General features: G+C 39.6%; 1 protein-coding gene across 2 annotated transcripts; it reads right to left on the bottom strand.

Annotated features, from left to right (window-relative positions):
- Positions 1-4790: 4790 nt before the first annotated feature.
- Positions 4791-6494, bottom strand: LOC107226873 (hemolymph lipopolysaccharide-binding protein). 2 transcript variants are annotated; one of them, XM_015667844.2, is made up of 5 exons: positions 6329-6494; positions 6000-6090; positions 5596-5890; positions 5420-5489; positions 4791-5348 (listed from the first exon to the last, which is right to left on the bottom strand). In XM_015667844.2, the coding sequence occupies exons 3-5, from the start codon at positions 5705-5707 to the stop codon at positions 4964-4966; spliced, it is 567 nt and encodes a 188-aa protein (XP_015523330.1). In that variant the 5' UTR covers positions 5708-5890; positions 6000-6090; positions 6329-6494; the 3' UTR covers positions 4791-4963. The 2 variants fall into 2 exon arrangements, with proteins under 2 accessions (XP_015523330.1, XP_046600616.1); XM_046744660.1 differs by having other exon boundaries at positions 6020-6090.
- Between the last annotated feature and the right edge of the window lie 15772 nt (positions 6495-22266).

Raw genomic sequence — 22266 nt, 5'->3', positions numbered from 1 at the left:
GTCACGATCGTGAGAATGCATTTTTTTAGTCGTTTAATAATAATATTTGAATTTCGGACTAGTCTGACTAGATTGATAAGGTATGATTAATATAAATATATAAATGAATTGTTACAACAATATTATATACATATTATATATTATACAAAAATATATACATAAACGTACGTATAGAATAATTTTTTCCTATAGTAATTATTACGCATAAAAATTTATGAAAGAAAAATTAACATGCCCGCTCGAAGTTTGGAAACATTGTTTTCGTTATATTATTTTTATTTTATTTTCTTTTAATTTTTTTCCTTCTTTCATCTCATCTCTTCTGATTTTAATTTCGCAAGTTTTTAATATACACGCGTTTCGAAATATTGTCACTTCTGCAACTGTGTATATATATATATATATAAATACTGTTTATACATCCTTATGATTACACAGATAAGAAGCGTTGTATGCGCGACTGGATTTTTAATCTCACGAGTGTCTGTCCACCATTCGATAATTATGTGTGTATTATAACTATTATTATTAGTATTAGCGTGTAAAATACGGGAGAAAATTGAAGGAAAAAAAAAGAAAAAAAAAAGAAAAAAGTAAAAAAGCACGAGGAAAGAGCAAGAAAAACTACGAAAAATGAATAAATATGAATGAATTACGGTATCGTTGTTGTTAAATTATACAATTTGTACGTAGTTGAAATTCAAGAATCATCGGGTTGCCTTCGAAAAATAACCGCGTAATATCTTCATGGACTTATATTGTATGGGTAACTGTAATATATATATATATATATATATAAAGATGTAGAGACGCAGATAAGACGACACGCGTCAGTCGAGGTCAAAGGACAAACGCGTTATTACGATTGTGTTGACTTTGGACAAGCTGAAACGAAAAGACTTGCGAATATAAAAAAAGAGACGAAAGAAAGTAGAAAAAATAATACAAACGATTTCTGGTCATATATGGTATCGAGTTGATGTATTATATATAAATATTTAGTATCATCGACATTGTGAATTTTTGTCTTTTTTTAAAGAAAATTTTTTTTTTTTTTTTCGATTTTATGGATAGGATTATCATGGTTTCGTGTGTGTGTGTGTGTGTGTGTGTGTGTACATGTGTACGTCTCATAAACTTACGCGACATTTTAAATTCGTTAAGTTTATTCGTATAGGCAATTGTCGCCAGATTTTTTCTTTTTCTTTTTTTCATTATTCATTTCATGTTATCGATGTTTAATTTATTCCTTATGGACGGGGGTGGGGGGGGGGGGGGGTGGCAAAATATACGCCAGACAAATAAAACAGATCACGATTTTACAACCCGTTTGATTTTAATCCGCGTTTTACGACTGTTGAATTACAAATTGAATATACAGTCTCTGGAAACATTGGATATATTTTTAATGGAGGAATTGAAGGGGAAGGGGAGGGGGATGGGGGAAGTGAACGACTCTCGCAATCATTACGCAATACGATCGGATCACAAAATATATTTTTCCCCGTGGAGTGATTGAAGAGTAGAGAAAAACCCGAACGAATTGTTGGTAGGTGACTAACAATGATTCGATTAAAATGTTTGTTCCCCTCTTGGTGTTAAACCATTATTCGTTTTTACACTCATCCTTATTTAAACCTTGAATGATCGATCGTTCTAAAAAATTTATATATTTTTTCCTCTTCTCATTCACACCTTTTTTTTTTTTTTTTTTTTTAATTTGTAAGTGTTTAGTGTCTTACGATGTTTCCGTTCGTAGCATGTTTAGGTAAATAAGTCAGATCTCGCCTGCCTGTAAGTAAAAAATAATAACGTTGAACGCCTTTTGCGAACGATGATATACGAATAAGCACGATAGTGTAAGAAATTACAATTGACGCAATTATTAAGATGATCGGATTTAATAGATATTTATATAACAAACCAACGATGGTAATAATAATGAAAATAATATTGTATTGTAACAGTTTTATTAATAAAATATAGACGTTGTAATAGTTTGTCGCAGCAAGAACCAAGGGAACCAAATAGTGACCGATTTGAATTTATAATGCATAATGGCGAGAAGGAAAATTTGAAAATTATCCAAATTGATAACTGATTTGATAGGATTCGTGGAAAGCAGAGAGAATAACGAAAAATAAGAGAAAAAGATAAATAAAACTTTGTGTTAAAATTTTACGAACTGTGGCATCGTTGAGACAATATCGAATTTCGGTTTTCGTATGAAAACTTAACACAAATTGATATTAATTATACAGAAATAATTAAATTTTCTTTCTGCTCTCTCGCGTCTGCTGTAAAGTTTTATTAGTGGAATGAAAATGATTAGTATGTATACATATATATATATATATATATAGGGATATATATATATATATACGCATATTTATAATGACACGTTTGTAATAATAATATATTGTATGTGTGTATATTACACATACCTTTAGCGTATATGATAGCTATTTATTTATCGGAATATCTTGGACGTGTGTATATGTACATAATGATATGTATATTATACATACATACGTACATATATACACGAAGATTAAATTGTATCCATGTAATAAAGTGGAATTGAATTGACGAGCCATTGTAGAATTTAGCTGCGGGCTAATAATAAGCTGCAGTGAAATTTAGACATCGTAAAAATGCTGAAGCCGAAGTGAAATTCATCATCAGTGGCAATAATAATCCGCAAATAATAAGGAAAAACTGCTACTGAAATTTAAATTTAAAATAAATCGCATCGCGTTGCATTTAATCGGCTACATGAGATACGATAAATAAACAATATAGAAATTGTACGGTATATTGTTTATATTTTATACTTTATAGAGAGGCTGAAGAAGCAATAAATTGCTGCTAGAGTGAAATAAACTGAAATTAATTCGAGAAAGTTTTACATGCGCTCTTAATGTTTTAAAATGTATGATCGATTATTATTTTTATCTATAGATCTATGATAATTGATGAAACGATAATTACGAACGTTCAGTACAACGGAAGTGAATGCCAATTGAATTAGTCGGTACAAGAATATAATAAATTAGTGTCTGTAAAGTATGAAAATTTGATTCGAACAGGAAAGTAAATATGAAACGTCCCGGAGAGCAAAACGATGTAATTTCTGTGTGAAATTATTCACGATCGAAGAAGAAATAGCATTGAAACAGAGATGATATGACAGGGAATTGTGAATAAAAAAATATTCAAAGATGTTCTATCATGTTACAAAAGAAAAAAACTGCCGTTGTTTCGCTGCTATGAACATAAGTACGCAGAGTGAATTCCTAACGACTGCATGGTCCGTCGTCTGCTAAATGCGCACGCGCTACACGTGTATGTGAAATTAATAGTGTGGATAATTCACTTGATTATTCTGCGTAATTGGTTGTCATTTTTTATTTCATATTTACAATTTCTAGCTTATATCTACTGAATTGAATAACAACATGTATTGATATTATCTATAAATCTTTATTGTTATTACGTATTTTGTTCAGATAATATTTATCCTGTAGAGCCGGTTTCTCGATCTGTTCTCACGTAAATGTTGGGTCTTTTCGATACATTTTAAGGGAGCTTTCCAGTGTGAAATTTTCAAAAAATCGATTTTTTTTTTTGCTTTATCGAATAGTATACACTCTTCCGAATATTCCCTGAAATTTTCATGCCGAAATTCAGATTATTTCGGTTACTGTACAGCATTTCTTGGGAGAAGGCAACGGAGCGCTACAGCTGCCCGTGCGACCGTTATTTCTATTGTCTCGTTCCTACCTGCACGTACATGAACTTGGCTCGCCAATTGTCGAAAATGTGAATTCGGACTATTGCATAATTTGCCGTTAATTAGCCGTAAATTAGTCGCGCGGCTTATTTTTTTGTCGCACTCAATTTTCAAAAAAAAAGCGGATGGCGTGCTAAATTCTTGAAAATCAATCAATCACTGTGTGTGGCAACTAGCCCCAAAGCACGTATTCTGCGGCAAGCAGATAGTAGAAATCGCTACGCAGTGTGCTGTGTGCACCTTCAATGAAGGTTACGACCCAATTTTAAAAATTTTGGAGACGATGGGATGCACGATAGGGCCGAGCGCCGCAGATTTCGCCGCTAAGTACAAGAATGCGCGCATCACCCAAGCAAACCGCCAGGCGTCCCTGGATAGCAAAGAGGCGAGGACAGCTCGTCGGACTGAACGATCCATTGAGCACGATCTTTTCGAAGAAGCAGAAGGGATATTGTATGGACCTGGCATCGCTGATTGACCGTAAGTAAACGATTTACCTAAAATTTCCTCACTTGAAACTTTGAACGCGTTTTTCTCGAAACAGCATTTTTCAAAACGGTGTCCAACTTGGAGGGCAGAGTTTTAAAGCTATCGAGTTGAATTTTTTACACAATATTCTTAACGTCATTGTTTATCGTGCTATGGAAGCTTTTTTTTTTTGACATCTTCTTATTTTTTTGTAAAAAAAACTGCCAAAAAAAATGCTAAAATCGATACTTTCTGTTCAAACCGGCGCCATTCTTGCAAAAAAAAAAAAAAAAAAAAAGCCTCCATAACACGAAAGCCAATTATATACCGATCAATAATCTTTTTGTGTTTTTTGTTTCAGATCAAAATTGTGACCCCCAACGTGGACACCACATCCAAGTGCATTTTCTGCAACAATTGTTTCATCATTTTTATAGATATTAATTAATAAATAAATCGATCTTTAAAAAATTGTTTTGTATTCTTCAATACCCAATTAATATATAAAAAAAAAACCAGACCGATTAGATTATTTTTTCTTTAAAAGAAAAAATCGCGAAAAACAGCGATTTTTCGGGCTGTCACACTGGAAAGCTCCCTTAAGCCAATCAAGATAATTTTTATTGCTCAAATTCGAACTTGATCATTTTTCTGGTTTAGTCAACGTTTCTTGTAGTCTGTTCAACGCTTTTCCAACCACGGTCAATGGATTGGGTGTTCGCATACGAAAGGCAATGGTTTACGGCATCTGTGGTCATTGAGCCCACCACTCGAGTGCAACGATCCACAATTTTCAGAGAACCAAAAATTATTGGGTTCTCCTCTCGCCCATTGGTTGAACCCAGCCCTGGTCAGAGTTTGCTCGTGGATGGTGACGTAGTGGCCCTCCTGGTAAAGATCGTGGAAACCCAGACTGACATATGCTGGATTTGGGTTTATTGCCTTGAGCACCGTCACCACTGCATCCCTCTCGGCCAAAGAATTGATGATGGCCAGGTGCCCGCCTTCCTCTTCGCAGGTGATTCGAGCTTGGTTCCACGAAACCCTTTGCGAGTGCAGCTTGTAGCCACCGATGCCCGGAAAGTACCTGCGTCACATGACACCAAATTTCATCAAAGTTCAAACTCTCTTCGACCAAGCGTCGACGGTGACACTCACGTGTAGTCGTCTCTTCTGACAACCGGTGGATTTCGAAGAAGGCAGGTCGGATCTGCGTTTCCAGTTGTTCCTGGAACCGAGACGTCGGAAGGCCGTTATCACAGACATAATGGAAATACGCGCTTTCCGCATCGCGTGCGAAAATCACACTGTGAACTTGTTCGGGAAATACTCACCGTTTGCTGTACGAGCGAACACGAGGACGACCGACTTCGCGGATGATTTTTCCTCCATAGTATAAGATACGAAGTACAGCAACGTTTGAATCGCGATAAACCCGACCGACATGACTGACGTGTGGATGCACTATTTCCGCTGCAGCCTAGACAACTTGCTCGATCCTCGCGATTGGAAAACAGTGCGGAGTTTTAGCAGCTACTAATCAGAAATAACTGTCCGCTTCGTGCGTTTCCCGGCACCCCAACACTTTCCATCCGACAAGTCATGCAAATGTTATCTTTCCATTCTGACCTGCAATGGATTATATTTACGAGATTAATTTGAAGCGGGGAATTACAAGAGTCGCGAGGTCATGCTCATCTTATCGCAACACGTGCAATGTGAACGTATGAGGTCCTACCAAGGTGTTAAAGGTCTCACCATCACAACCTCTCAGCATTGGTTTATGCATCCCATAAAATGCCTTATTCAACGAAACCTGTTGCTTTTTCCTGAAATACAAATTTTAATTATCGTCTATTGAAGTTTCTATGACAAGTTACACCGATTTATAAACTGGCATGGTATTATTTCGGAGCCATAACAGAGTATATACATATAAGATACTAATTTTCGGGAACATGATTAATTTTAAGCCGACAAAAACAAGGCTGAATTGGTAAAACTACGGAGCTCTACATTTTGGGCCCGAAAGATTCTTATGATACACTCCAACACAATTAACTTTACCGCTTCGTTTGGAATTACGATTTAGTAATGTCTTTTGTCTCATCAACGGTTTTCCTAATCTGCTTTAAGGTGTTCCAAGAATTGCGAATGGATTAATAGCAGACTGTAAACATGGTCGGAGAAGATTCAGCGGCTGCTGGACGCGGGAACTCGATGATGGACTTGACGGATGATTTTGCCGCCAGACTGGTTGTGTTGCGTCTAACAATAAGCGGGAAATGCCCATATTTCTCAACAGATGTGGGTTCATGCTTACGTCACCGGGCCAAGCGATAGACCAGAAATTGAGTGATTCCGTGAAACACATACTACCAAGATACCGACTACGCCATAACACGAAAGACAGTCCATAGTTATAATCTGTTATGTTTCGTACTCGCGAATATTATTTATTACTTTGTTATGAACAATTGGATGCAATAAAATTATGTGTTTTTAGTTTTTAATTTATGAAATAAAAACTAATGACGCGACCTTGATGCTTTATGCAGCTCGATTGCAGAGAATAAAAATGCGAACAGAATGAGCTTTGGAACGACTCGATTGGATCATCAGTGTCAGAAGAAATCCAGAGAAACGGAAGATTCGACGTTTTTCGAAAATTCACGACACCGTCATTTTTTTAGATGTAGCGCAAGCTTCCCGCAGAATAGCAGTGATTGATATGTACTTTATGACTGCGAAAATCCGGTGCTGCCGTAGTATTAAGTTTTGCACGATGGCAATTTCAATTTTTGAATGGAATGTCTTGCAGCGTACGTGGTTGCGTCATGGACGGTTCGATGTCAGTTTTCATTATGAATTTTTCGCATGAAGTATATGACTACGGAACTTGCGTTATATTTCGAGAATATTTTCTTCTGACGGTGCTACGTTATTCGATAATTTCTAATGCTGTATAATTCTCTACATCATGTGCGACGCATACTGGTCTAACGTGATGACTGATGATGTCACGATGCAACCAGGTGAACACTAAATCTTTGCCGCGTGTGAATAAATTTTTGACATCTCGAATTGTTATTATGACTGACTTACAATTGATAATTAAACTTGTGATGATAATGCGTTAGCTGTTGGTTATACCAGCGCTGATCATTATTGAAATTTATAATTCCTAGGGGTTACATAAGTCAGAAGGAAAACATTCGAATGGAGGAAAAAAATACTTATATTATCAAATGTTCTGATGTGATTTTGCACAAGAAATCAATTAGGCGCGGTTCCAATACGCTGCGATGATTGCATGAAAAGTTACAGCCAAAAAACGAGAACCCGTGTTTTCGACATTTTTCAGCGGGTGCATTTTCCTTCGTAATTTCTCTCCTGTTGATCCCACGCTCTTTTCGCTGCGTTTTCTGAGTTCCTGGGGGTCCAATTAGTCAGGTAAGAGTCATACGAAACGAATCTGAGACCCAAAATTTTTGGTCGAAAAATGAAGAAAAAGTAAGGCTAACCCCTTTGCATTTTTTGCGAAAATTTTCGCGATTTTGAAAAGTGCTGGAATAAATCAATTGTGGCGCGATTCCGACGTAATTTTGCAAAAGAATTCGATTGGGCGCAGTCCCAATACGCTGCGATCAATGAATCAAAAGTTACAGTCAAAAAACGAAAACCCGTGTTTTCGACATTTTTCAGCAGGTGCATTTTCCTTGGTAATTTCTCCCCTGTTGATCCCACGCTCTTTTCGCTGCGCTGACTGAGTTCCTGGGGGTCCAATCAGTCAGGTGAGAGTCATACGAAACGAATCTGAGACCCAAAATTTTTGGTCGAAAAATGAAGAAAAAGTAAGGCTAACCCCTTTGCATTTTTTGCGAAAATTTTCGCGATTTTGAAAACTGCTGGAATAAATCAATTGTGGCACGATTCCGACGTAATTTTGCAAAAGAAATCGATTGGGCGCAGTCCCAATACGCTGCGATCAATGAGTCAAAAGTTACAGCCAGAAAACGAGAACCCGTGTTTTCGACATTTTTCAGCAGGTGCATTTTCCTTCGTAATTTCTCTCCTGTTGATCCCACGCTCTTTTCGCTGCGTTTTCTGAGTTCCTGGGGGTCCAATTAGTCAGGTAAGAGTCATACGAAACGAATCTGAGACCCAAAATTTTTGGTCGAAAAATGAAGAAAAAGTAAGGCTAACCCCTTTGCATTTTTTGCGAAAATTTTCGCGATTTTGAAAAGTGCTGGAATGAATCAATTGTGGCACGATTCCGACGTAATTTTGCAAAAGAAATCGATTGGGCGCAGTCCCAATACGCTGCGATCAATGAGTCAAAAGTTACAGCCAAAAAACCAGAACCCGTGTTTTCGACATTTTTCAGCAGGTGCATTTTCCTTCGTAATTTCTCTCCTGTTGATCCCACGCTCTTTTCGCTGCGTTTTCTGAGTTCCTGGGGGTCCAATTATTCAGGTAAGAGTCATACGAAACGAATCTGAGACCCAAAATTTTTGGTCGAAAAATGAAGAAAAAGTAAGGCTAACCCCTTTGCATTTTTTGCGAAAATTTACGCGATTTTCAAAAGTGCTGGAATAAATCAATTGTGGCACGATTCCGACGTAATTTTGCGAAAGAAATCGATTGGGCGCAGTCCCAATACGCTGCGATCAATGAGTCAAAAGTTACAGCCAAAAAACCAGAACCCGTGTTTTCGACATTTTTCAGCAGGTGCATTTTCCTTCGTAATTTCTCTCCTGTTGATCCCACGCTCTTTTCGCTGCGTTTTCTGAGTTCCTTGGGGTCCAATTAGTCAGGTATGAGTCATACGAAACGAATCTGAGACCCAAAATTTTTGGTCGGAAAATGAAGAAAAAGTAAGGCTAACCCCTTTGCATTTTTTGCAAAAATTTTCGCGATTTTGAAAAGTGCTGGAATAAATCAATTGTGGCACGATTCCGACGTAATTTTGCAAAAGAAATCGATTGGGCGCAGTCCCAATACGCTGCGATCAATGAATCAAAAGTTACAGTCAAAAAACGAAAACCCGTGTTTTCGACATTTTTCAGCAGGTGCATTTTCCTTCGTAATTTCTCCCCTGTTGATCCCACGCTCTTCTCGCTGCGCTTACTGAGTTCCTGGGGGTCCAATCAGTCAGGTGAGAGTCATACGAAACGAATCTGAGACCCAAAATTTTTGGTCGAAAAATGAAGAAAAAGTAAGGCTAACCCCTTTGCATTTTTTGCGAAAATTTTCGCGATTTTGAAAAGTGCTGGAATAAATGAATTGTGGCACGATTTCGACGTCATTTTGCAAACGAAATCGATTGGGCGCAGTCCCAATACGCTGCGATCAATGAATCAAAAGTTACAGTCAAAAAACCAGAACCCGTGTTTTCGACATTTTTCAGCAGGTGCATTTTTCTTCGTAATTTCTCTCCTGTTGATCCCACGCTCTTTTCGCTGTGTTTTCTGAGTTCCTGGGGGTCCAATTAGTCAGGTAAGAGTCATACGAAACGAATCTGAGACCCAAAATTTTTGGTCGAAAAATGAAGAAAAAGTAAGGCTAACCCCTTTGCATTTTTTGCGAAAATTTTCGCGATTTTGAAAAGTGCTGGAATAAATGAATTGTGGCACGATTTCGACGTCATTTTGCAAACGAAATCGATTGGGCGCAGTCCCAATACGCTGCGATCAATGAATCAAAAGTTACAGTCAAAAAACCAGAACCCGTGTTTTCGACATTTTTCAGCAGGTGCATTTTTCTTCGTAATTTCTCTCCTGTTGATCCCACGCTCTTTTCGCTGTGTTTTCTGAGTTCCTGGGGGTCCAATTAGTCAGGTAAGAGTCATACGAAACGAATCTGAGACCCAAAATTTTTGGTCGAAAAATGAAAAAAAAGTAAGGCTAACCCCTTTGCATTTTTTGCGAAAATTTTCGCGATTTTGAAAACTGCTGGAATAAATCAATTGTGGCACGATTCCGACGTAATTTTGCAAAAGAAATCGATTGGGCGCAGTCCCAATACGCTGCGATCAATGAGTCAAAAGTTACAGCCAGAAAACGAGAACCCGTGTTTTCGACATTTTTCAGCAGGTGCATTTTCCTTCGTAATTTCTCTCCTGTTGATCCCACGCTCTTTTCGCTGCGTTTTCTGAGTTCCTGGGGGTCCAATTAGTCAGGTAAGAGTCATACGAAACGAATCTGAGACCCAAAATTTTTGGTCGAAGAATGAAGAAAAAGTAAGGCTAACCCCTTTGCATTTTTTGCGAAAATTTTCGCGATTTTGAAAAGTGCTGGAATGAATCAATTGTGGCACGATTCCGACGTAATTTTGCAAAAGAAATCGATTGGGCGCAGTCCCAATACGCTGCGATCAATGAGTCAAAAGTTACAGCCAAAAAACCAGAACCCGTGTTTTCGACATTTTTCAGCAGGTGCATTTTCCTTCGTAATTTCTCTCCTGTTGATCCCACGCTCTTTTCGCTGCGTTTTCTGAGTTCCTGGGGGTCCAATTATTCAGGTAAGAGTCATACGAAACGAATCTGAGACCCAAAATTTTTGGTCGAAAAATGAAGAAAAAGTAAGGCTAACCCCTTTGCATTTTTTGCGAAAATTTACGCGATTTTCAAAAGTGCTGGAATAAATCAATTGTGGCACGATTCCGACGTAATTTTGCGAAAGAAATCGATTGGGCGCAGTCCCAATACGCTGCGATCAATGAGTCAAAAGTTACAGCCAAAAAACCAGAACCCGTGTTTTCGACATTTTTCAGCAGGTGCATTTTCCTTCGTAATTTCTCTCCTGTTGATCCCACGCTCTTTTCGCTGCGTTTTCTGAGTTCCTGGGGGTCCAATTATTCAGGTAAGAGTCATACGAAACGAATCTGAGACCCAAAATTTTTGGTCGAAAAATGAAGAAAAAGTAAGGCTAACCCCTTTGCATTTTTTGCAAAAATTTTCGCGATTTTGAAAAGTGCTGGAATAAATCAATTGTGGCACGATTCCGACGTAATTTTGCAAAAGAAATCGATTGGGCGCAGTCCCAATACGCTGCGATCAATGAATCAAAAGTTACAGTCAAAAAACGAAAACCCGTGTTTTCGACATTTTTCAGCAGGTGCATTTTCCTTCGTAATTTCTCCCCTGTTGATCCCACGCTCTTCTCGCTGCGCTTACTGAGTTCCTGGGGGTCCAATCAGTCAGGTGAGAGTCATACGAAACGAATCTGAGACCGAAAATTTTTGGTCGAAAAGTGAAGAAGAAGTAAGGCTAACCCCTTTGCATTTTTTGCGAAAATTTTCGCGATTTTGAAAAGTGCTGAAATAAATGAATTGTGGCACGATTCCGACGTAATTTTGCAAAAGAAATCGATTGGGCGCGGTCCCAATACGCTGCGATCGATGAATCAAAAGTTACAGCCAAAAAACGAGAACCCGTGTTTTCGACATTTTTCAGCAGGTGCATTTTCCTTCGTAATTTCTCTCCTGTTGATCCCACGCTCTTTTCGCTGGGTTTTCTGAGTTCCTGGGGGTCCAATTAGTCAGGTGAGAGTCATACGAAACGAATCTGAGACCCAAAATTTTTGGTCGAAAAATGAAGAAAAAGTAAGGCTAACCCCTTTGCATTTTTTGCGAAAATTTACGCGATTTTCAAAAGTGCTGAAATAAATGAATTGTGGCACGATTCCGACGTAATTTTGCAAAAGAAATCGATTGGGCGCGGTCCCAATACGCTGCGATCGATGAATCAAAAGTTACAGCCAAAAAACGAGAACCCGTGTTTTCGACATTTTTCAGCAGGTGCATTTTCCTTCGTAATTCCTCTCCTGTTGATCCCACGCTCTTTTCGCTGCGATTTCTGAGTTCCTGGGGGTCCAATTAGTCAGGTAAGAGTCATACGGAACGAATCTGAGACCCAAAATTTTTGGTCGAAAAATGAAGAAAAAGTAAGGCTAACCCCTTTGCATTTTTTGCGAAAATTTTCGTGATTTTGAAAAGTGCTGGAATAAATGAATTGTGGCACGATTCCGACGTAATTTTGCAGAAGACATCGATTGGGCGCAGTCCCAATACGCTGCGATCAATGAATCAAAAGTTACAGCCAAAAAACGAGAACCCGTGTTTTCGACATTTTTCAGCAGGTGCATTTTCCTTCGTAATTTCTCCCCTGTTGATCCCACGCTCTTTCCGCTGCGCTTACTGAGTTCCTGGGGGTCCAATCAGTCAGGTGAGAGTCATACGAAACGAATCTGAGACCCAAAATTTTTGGTCGAAAAATGAAGAAAAAGTAAGGCTAACCCCTTTGCATTTTTTGCGAAAATTTACGCGATTTTCAAAAGTGCTGGAATAAATCAATTGTGGCACGATTCCGACGTAATTTTGCGAAAGAAATCGATTGGGCGCAGTCCCAATACGCTGCGATCAATGAGTCAAAAGTTACAGCCAAAAAACCAGAACCCGTGTTTTCGACATTTTTCAGCAGGTGCATTTTTCTTCGTAATTTCTCTCCTGTTGATCCCACGCTCTTTTCGCTGTGTTTTCTGAGTTCCTGGGGGTCCAATTAGTCAGGTAAGAGTCATACGAAACGAATCTGAGACCCAAAATTTTTGGTCGAAAAATGAAAAAAAAGTAAGGCTAACCCCTTTGCATTTTTTGCGAAAATTTTCGCGATTTTGAAAAGTGCTGGAATAAATGAATTGTGGCACGATTCCGACGTCATTTTGCAAAAGAAATCGATTGGGCGCAGTCCCAATACGCTGCGATCAATGAATCAAAAGTTACAGTCAAATAACGAAAACCCGTGTTTTCGACATTTTTCAGCAGGTGCATTTTCCTTCGTAATTTCTCCCCTGTTGATCCCACGCTCTTTTCGCTGCGCTTACTGAGTTCCTGGGGGTCCAATCAGTCAGGTGAGAGTCATACGAAACGAATCTGAGACCGAAAATTTTTGGTCGAAAAGTGAAGAAGAAGTAAGGCTAACCCCTTTGCATTTTTTGCGAAAATTTTCGCGATTTTGAAAAGTGCTGAAATAAATGAATTGTGGCACGATTCCGACGTAATTTTGCAAAAGAAATCGATTGGGCGCGGTCCCAATACGCTGCGATCGATGAATCAAAAGTTACAGCCAAAAAACGAGAACCCGTGTTTTCGACATTTTTCAGCAGGTGCATTTTCCTTCGTAATTTCTCTCCTGTTGATCCCACGCTCTTTTCGCTGGGTTTTCTGAGTTCCTGGGGGTCCAATTAGTCAGGTGAGAGTCATACGAAACGAATCTGAGACCCAAAATTTTTGGTCGAAAAATGAAGAAAAAGTAAGGCTAACCCCTTTGCATTTTTTGCGAAAATTTACGCGATTTTCAAAAGTGCTGAAATAAATGAATTGTGGCACGATTCCGACGTAATTTTGCAAAAGAAATCGATTGGGCGCGGTCCCAATACGCTGCGATCGATGAATCAAAAGTTACAGCCAAAAAACGAGAACCCGTGTTTTCGACATTTTTCAGCAGGTGCATTTTCCTTCGTAATTCCTCTCCTGTTGATCCCACGCTCTTTTCGCTGCGATTTCTGAGTTCCTGGGGGTCCAATTAGTCAGGTAAGAGTCATACGGAACGAATCTGAGACCCAAAATTTTTGGTCGAAAAATGAAGAAAAAGTAAGGCTAACCCCTTTGCATTTTTTGCGAAAATTTTCGTGATTTTGAAAAGTGCTGGAATAAATGAATTGTGGCACGATTCCGACGTAATTTTGCAGAAGAAATCGATTGGGCGCAGTCCCAATACGCTGCGATCAATGAATCAAAAGTTACAGCCAAAAAACGAGAACCCGTGTTTTCGACATTTTTCAGCAGGTGCATTTTCCTTCGTAATTTCTCCCCTGTTGATCCCACGCTCTTTCCGCTGCGCTTACTGAGTTCCTGGGGGTCCAATCAGTCAGGTGAGAGTCATACGAAACGAATCTGAGACCCAAAATTTTTGGTCGAAAAATGAAGAAAAAGTAAGGCTAACCCCTTTGCATTTTTTGCGAAAATTTTCGCGATTTTGAAAAGTGCTGGAATGAATCAATTGTGGCACGATTCCGACGTAATTTTGCAAAAGAAATCGATTGGGCGCAGTCCCAATACGCTGCGATCAATGAGTCAAAAGTTACAGCCAAAAAACCAGAACCCGTGTTTTCGACATTTTTCAGCAGGTGCATTTTCCTTCGTAATTTCTCTCCTGTTGATCCCACGCTCTTTTCGCTGCGTTTTCTGAGTTCCTGGGGGTCCAATTATTCAGGTAAGAGTCATACGAAACGAATCTGAGACCCAAAATTTTTGGTCGAAAAATGAAGAAAAAGTAAGGCTAACCCCTTTGCATTTTTTGCGAAAATTTACGCGATTTTCAAAAGTGCTGGAATAAATCAATTGTGGCACGATTCCGACGTAATTTTGCGAAAGAAATCGATTGGGCGCAGTCCCAATACGCTGCGATCAATGAGTCAAAAGTTACAGCCAAAAAACCAGAACCCGTGTTTTCGACATTTTTCAGCAGGTGCATTTTCCTTCGTAATTTCTCTCCTGTTGATCCCACGCTCTTTTCGCTGCGTTTTCTGAGTTCCTTGGGGTCCAATTAGTCAGGTATGAGTCATACGAAACGAATCTGAGACCCAAAATTTTTGGTCGAAAAATAAAGAAAAAGTAAGGCTAACCCCTTTGCATTTTTTGCAAAAATTTTCGCGATTTTGAAAAGTGCTGGAATAAATCAATTGTGGCACGATTCCAACGTAATTTTGCAAAAGAAATCGATTGGGCGCAGTCCCAATACGCTGCGATCAATGAATCAAAAGTTACAGTCAAAAAACGAAAACCCGTGTTTTCGACATTTTTCAGCAGGTGCATTTTCCTTCGTAATTTCTCCCCTGTTGATCCCACGCTCTTCTCGCTGCGCTTACTGAGTTCCTGGGGGTCCAATCAGTCAGGTGAGAGTCATACGAAACGAATCTGAGGCCCAAAATTTTTGGTCGAAAAATGAAGAAAAAGTAAGGCTAACCCCTTTGCATTTTTTGCGAAAATTTTCGCGATTTTGAAAAGTGCTGGAATAAATGAATTGTGGCACGATTTCGACGTCATTTTGCAAACGAAATCGATTGGGCGCAGTCCCAGTACGCTGCGATCAATGAATCAAAAGTTACAGTCAAAAAACCAGAACCCGTGTTTTCGACATTTTTCAGCAGGTGCATTTTTCTTCGTAATTTCTCTCCTGTTGATCCCACGCTCTTTTCGCTGTGTTTTCTGAGTTCCTGGGGGTCCAATTAGTCAGGTAAGAGTCATACGAAACGAATCTGAGACCCAAAATTTTTGGTCGAAAAATGAAAAAAAAGTAAGGCTAACCCCTTTGCATTTTTTGCGAAAATTTTCGCGATTTTGAAAACTGCTGGAATAAATCAATTGTGGCACGATTCCGACGTAATTTTGCAAAAGAAATCGATTGGGCGCAGTCCCAATACGCTGCGATCAATGAGTCAAAAGTTACAGCCAGAAAACGAGAACCCGTGTTTTCGACATTTTTCAGCAGGTGCATTTTCCTTCGTAATTTCTCTCCTGTTGATCCCACGCTCTTTTCGCTGCGTTTTCTGAGTTCCTGGGGGTCCAATTAGTCAGGTAAGAGTCATACGAAACGAATCTGAGACCCAAAATTTTCGGTCGAAAAATGAAGAAAAAGTAAGGCTAACCCCTTTGCATTTTTTGCGAAAATTTTCGCGATTTTGAAAAGTGCTGGAATGAATCAATTGTGGCACGATTCCGACGTAATTTTGCAAAAGAAATCGATTGGGCGCAGTCCCAATACGCTGCGATCAATGAGTCAAAAGTTACAGCCAAAAAACCAGAACCCGTGTTTTCGACATTTTTCAGCAGGTGCATTTTCCTTCGTAATTTCTCTCCTGTTGATCCCACGCTCTTTTCGCTGCGTTTTCTGAGTTCCTTGGGGTCCAATTAGTCAGGTATGAGTCATACGAAACGAATCTGAGACCCAAAATTTTTGGTCGAAAAATGAAGAAAAAGTAAGGCTAACCCCTTTGCATTTTTTGCAAAAATTTTCGCGATTTTGAAAAGTGCTGGAATAAATCAATTGTGGCACGATTCCGACGTAATTTTGCAAAAGAAATCGATTGGGCGCAGTCCCAATACGCTGCGATCAATGAATCAAAAGTTACAGTCAAAAAACGAAAACCCGTGTTTTCGACATTTTTCAGCAGGTGCATTTTCCTTCGTAATTTCTCCCCTGTTGATCCCACGCTCTTCTCGCTGCGCTTACTGAGTTCCTGGGGGTCCAATCAGTCAGGTGAGAGTCATACGAAACGAATCTGAGACCCAAAATTTTTGGTCGAAAAATGAAGAAAAAGTAAGGCTAACCCCTTTGCATTTTTTGCGAAAATTTTCGCGATTTTGAAAAGTGCTGGAATAAATGAATTGTGGCACGATTTCGACGTCATTTTGCAAACGAAATCGATTGGGCGCAGTCCCAATACGCTGCGATCAATGAATCAAAAGTTACAGTCAAAAAACCAGAACCCGTGTTTTCGACATTTTTCAGCAGGTGCATTTTTCTTCGTAATTTCTCTCCTGTTGATCCCACGCTCTTTTCGCTGTGTTTTCTGAGTTCCTGGGGGTCCAATTAGTCAGGTAAGAGTCATACGAAACGAATCTGAGACCCAAAATTTTTGGTCGAAAAATGAAGAAAAAGTAAGGCTAACCCCTTTGCATTTTTTGCAAAAATTTTCGCGATTTTGAAAAGTGCTGGAATAAATCAATTGTGGCACGATTCCGACGTAATTTTGCAAAAGAAATCGATTGGGCGCAGTCCCAATACGCTGCGATCAATGAATCAAAAGTTACAGTCAAAAAACGAAAACCCGTGTTTTCGACATTTTTCAGCAGGTGCATTTTCCTTCGTAATTTCTCCCCTGTTGATCCCACGCTCTTCTCGCTGCGCTTACTGAGTTCCTGGGGGTCCAATCAGTCAGGTGAGAGTCATACGAAACGAATCTGAGACCCAAAATTTTTGGTCGAAAAATGAAGAAAAAGTAAGGCTAACCCCTTTGCATTTTTTGCGAAAATTTTCGCGATTTTGAAAAGTGCTGGAATAAATGAATTGTGGCACGATTTCGACGTCATTTTGCAAACGAAATCGATTGGGCGCAGTCCCAATACGCTGCGATCAATGAATCAAAAGTTACAGTCAAAAAACCAGAACCCGTGTTTTCGACATTTTTCAGCAGGTGCATTTTTCTTCGTAATTTCTCTCCTGTTGATCCCACGCTCTTTTCGCTGTGTTTTCTGAGTTCCTGGGGGTCCAATTAGTCAGGTAAGAGTCATACGAAACGAATCTGAGACCCAAAATTTTTGGTCGAAAAATGAAAAAAAAGTAAGGCTAACCCCTTTGCATTTTTTGCGAAAATTTTCGCGATTTTGAAAAGTGCTGGAATAAATGAATTGTGGCACGATTCCGACGTCATTTTGCAAAAGAAATCGATTGGGCGCAGTCCCAATACGCTGCGATCAATGAATCAAAAGTTACAGTCAAATAACGAAAACCCGTGTTTTCGACATTTTTCAGCAGGTGCATTTTCCTTCGTAATTTCTCCCCTGTTGATCCCACGCTCTTTTCGCTGCGCTTACTGAGTTCCTGGGGGTCCAATCAGTCAGGTGAGAGTCATACGAAACGAATCTGAGACCGAAAATTTTTGGTCGAAAAGTGAAGAAGAAGTAAGGCTAACCCCTTTGCATTTTTTGCGAAAATTTTCGCGATTTTGAAAAGTGCTGAAATAAATGAATTGTGGCACGATTCCGACGTAATTTTGCAAAAGAAATCGATTGGGCGCGGTCCCAATACGCTGCGATCGATGAATCAAAAGTTACAGCCAAAAAACGAGAACCCGTGTTTTCGACATTTTTCAGCAGGTGCATTTTCCTTCGTAATTTCTCTCCTGTTGATCCCACGCTCTTTTCGCTGGGTTTTCTGAGTTCCTGGGGGTCCAATTAGTCAGGTGAGAGTCATACGAAACGAATCTGAGACCCAAAATTTTTGGTCGAAAAATGAAGAAAAAGTAAGGCTAACCCCTTTGCATTTTTTGCGAAAATTTACGCGATTTTCAAAAGTGCTGAAATAAATGAATTGTGGCACGATTCCGACGTAATTTTGCAAAAGAAATCGATTGGGCGCAGTCCCAATACGCTGCGATCAATGAATCAAAAGTTACAGCCAAAAAACGAGAACCCGTGATTTCGACATTTCTTAGCAGGTGCATTTTCCTTCGTAATTTCTGTCCTGTTGATCCCACGCTCTTTTCGCTGCGTTTTCTGAGTTTCTGGGGGTCCAATTAGTCAGGTAAGAGTCATACGAAACGAATCTGAGACGCAAAATTTTTGGTCGAAAAATGAAGAAAAAGTAAGGCTAACCCCTTGGATTTTTTGCGAAAATTTTCGCGATTTTGAAAAGTGCTGGAATAAATCAATTGTGGCACGATTCCGACGTCATTTCGCAAAAGAAATCGATTGGGCGCAGTCCCAATACGCTGCGATCAATGAATCGAAAGTTACAGCCAAAAAACAAGAACCCGTGAGTCCGACATTTTTTAGCAGGTGCATTTTCCTTCGTAATTTCTCTCCTGTTGATCCCACGCTCTTTTCGCTGCGTTTTCTGAGTTCCTGGGGGTCCAATTAGTCAGGTAAGAGTCATACGAAACGAATCTGAGACTCAAAATTATTGGTCGAAAAATGAAGAAAAAGTAAGGCTAACCCCTTTGCATTTTTTGCGAAAATTTTCGCGATTTTGAAAAGTGCTGGAATAAATGAATTGTGGCACGATTCCGACGTCATTTTGCAAAAGAAATCGATAGGGCGCAGTCCCAACACGCTGCGATCAATGAATCAAAAGTTACAGCCAAAAAACGAGAACCCGTGTTTTCGACATTCTTCAGCAGGTGCATTTTCCTTCGTAATTCCTCTCCTGTTGATCCCACGCTCTTTTCGCTGCGTTTTCTGAGTTCCTGGGGGTCCGATTAGTCAGGTAAGAGTCATACGAAACGAATCTGAGACCCAAAATTTTCGGTCGAAAAATGAAGAAAAAGTAAGGCTAACCCCTTTGCATTTTTTGCAAAAATTTTCGTGATTTTGAAAAGTGCTGGAATAAATGAATTGTGGCACGATTCCGACGTAATTTTGCAAAAGAAATCGATTGGGCGCAGTCCCAATACGCTGCGATCAATGAATCAATAGTTACAGCCAAAAAACGAGAACCCGTGATTTCGACATTTCTTAGCAGGTGCATTTTCCTTCGTAATTTCTGTCCTGTTGATCCCACGCTCTTTTCGCTGCGTTTTCTGAGTTTCTGGGGGTCCAATTAGTCAGGTAAGAGTCATACGAAACGAATCTGAGACGCAAAATTTTTGGTCGAAAAATGAAGAAAAAGTAAGGCTAACCCCTTGGATTTTTTGCGAAAATTTTCGCGATTTTGAAAAGTGCTGGAATAAATCAATTGTGGCACGATTCCGACGTCATTTCGCAAAAGAAATCGATTGGGCGCAGTCCCAATACTCTGCGATCAATGAATCGAAAGTTACAGCCAAAAAACGAGAACCCGTAAGTCCGACATTTTTTAGCAGGTGCATTTTCCTTCGTAATTTCTCTCCTGTTGATCCCACGCTCTTTTCGCTGCGTTTTCTGAGTTCCTGGGGGTCCAATTAGTCAGGTAAGAGTCATACGAAACGAATCTGAGACTCAAAATTTTTGGTCGAAAAATGAAGAAAAAGTAAGGCTAACCCCTTTGCATTTCTTGCGAAAATTTACGCGATTTTCAAAAGTGCTGAAATAAATGAATTGTGGCACGATTCCGACGTAATTTTGCAAAAGAAATCGATTGGGCGCGGTCCCAATACGCTGCGATCAATGAATCAAAAGTTACAGCCAAAAAACGAGAACCCGTGTTTTCGACATTTTTCAGCAGGTGCATTTTCCTTCGTAATTTCTCTCCTGTTGATCCCACGCTCTTTTCGCTGCGTTTTCTGAGTTTCTGGCGGTCCAATTAGTCAGGTAAGAGTCATACGAAACGAATCTGAGACCCAAAATTTTTGGTCGAAAAATGAAGAAAAAGTAAGGCTAACCCCTTTGCATTTTTTGCGAAAATTTGCGCGATTTTCAAAAGTGCTGAAATAAATGAATTGTGGCACGATTCCGACGTAATTTTGCAAAAGAAGTCGATTGGGCGCGGTCCCAATACGCTGCGATCAATGAATCAAAAGTTACAGCCAAAAAACGAGAACCCGTGTTTTCGACATTTTTCAGCAGGTGCATTTTCCTTCGTAATTTCTCCCCTGTTGATCCCACGCTCTTTCCGCTGCGCTTACTGAGTTCCTGGGGGTCCAATCAGTCAGGTGAGAGTCATACGAAACGAATCTGAGACCCAAAATTTTTGGTCGAAAAATGAAGAAAAAGTAAGGCTAACCCCTTTGCATTTTTTGCGAAAATTTTCGCGATTTTGAAATGTGCTGGAATAAATCAATTGCGGCACGATTCCGACGTAATTTTGCAAAAGAAATCGATTCGGCACGGTCCCAATACGCTGCGATCAATGAATCAAAAGTTACCGCCAGAAAACGAGAACCCGTGTTTTCGACATTCTTCAGCAGGTGCATTTTCCTTCGTAATTCCTCTCCTGTTGATCCCACGCTCTTTTCGCTGCGTTTTCTGAGTTCCTGGGGGTCCGATTAGTCAGGTAAGAGTCATACGAAACGAATCTGAGACCCAAAATTTTCGGTCGAAAAATGAAGAAAAAGTAAGGCTAACCCCTTTGCATTTTTTGCAAAAATTTTCGCGATTTTGAAAAGTGCTGGAATAAATCAATTGTGGCACGATTCCGACGTAATTTTGCAAAAGAAATCGATTGGGCGCAGTCCCAATACGCTGCGATCAATGAGTCAAAAGTTACAGCCAAAAAACCAGAACCAGTGTTTTCGACATTTTTCAGCAGGTGCATTTTCCTTCGTAATTTCTCTCCTGTTGATCCCACGCTCTTTTTGCTGCGTTTTCTGAGTTCCTGGGGGTCCAATTAGTCAGGTAAGAGTCTTACGAAACGAATCTGTGACACAAAATTTTTGGTCGAAAAATGAAGAAAAAGTAAGGCTAACCGCTTTGCATTTTTTGCGAAAATTTTCGCGATTTTGAAAAGTGCTGGAATAAATCAATTGTGGCACAATTCCGACGTAATTTTGCAAAAGAAATCGATTGGGCGCAGTCCCAATACGCTGCGATCAATGAATCAATAGTTACAGCCAAAAAACGAGAACCCGTGATTTCGACATTTCTTAGCAGGTGCATTTTCCTTCGTAATTTCTGTCCTGTTGATCCCACGCTCTTTTCGCTGCGTTTTCTGAGTTTCTGGGGGTCCAATTAGTCAGGTAAGAGTCATACGAAACGAATCTGAGACGCAAAATTTTTGGTCGAAAAATGAAGAAAAAGTAAGGCTAACCCCTTGGATTTTTTGCGAAAATTTTCGCGATTTTGAAAAGTGCTGGAATAAATCAATTGTGGCACGATTCCGACGTCATTTCGCAAAAGAAATCGATTGGGCGCAGTCCCAATACGCTGCGATCAATGAATCGAAAGTTACAGCCAAAAAACGAGAACCCGTGAGTCCGACATTTTTTAGCAGGTGCATTTTCCTTCGTAATTTCTCTCCTGTTGATCCCACGCTCTTTTCGCTGCGTTTTCTGAGTTCCTGGGGGTCCAATTAGTCATGTAAGAGTCATACGAAACGAATCTGAGACTCAAAATTATTGGTCGAAAAATGAAGAAAAAGTAAGGCTAACCCCTCTGCATTTTTTGCGAAAATTTTCGCGATTTTGAAAAGTGCTGGAATAAATGAATTGTGGCACGATTCCGACGTCATTTTGCAGAAGAAATCGATTGGGCGCAGTCCCAATACGCTGCGATCAATGAGTCAAAAGTTACAGCCAAAAAACCAGAACCAG

Source organism: Neodiprion lecontei, chromosome 7, assembly GCF_021901455.1.
Source record: "Neodiprion lecontei isolate iyNeoLeco1 chromosome 7, iyNeoLeco1.1, whole genome shotgun sequence".
Taxonomy (NCBI): domain Eukaryota; kingdom Metazoa; phylum Arthropoda; class Insecta; order Hymenoptera; family Diprionidae; genus Neodiprion; species Neodiprion lecontei.
The sequence above is the reverse complement of the archived record's forward strand: the minus strand, read 5'-3'. Positions and strand labels throughout refer to the sequence as shown.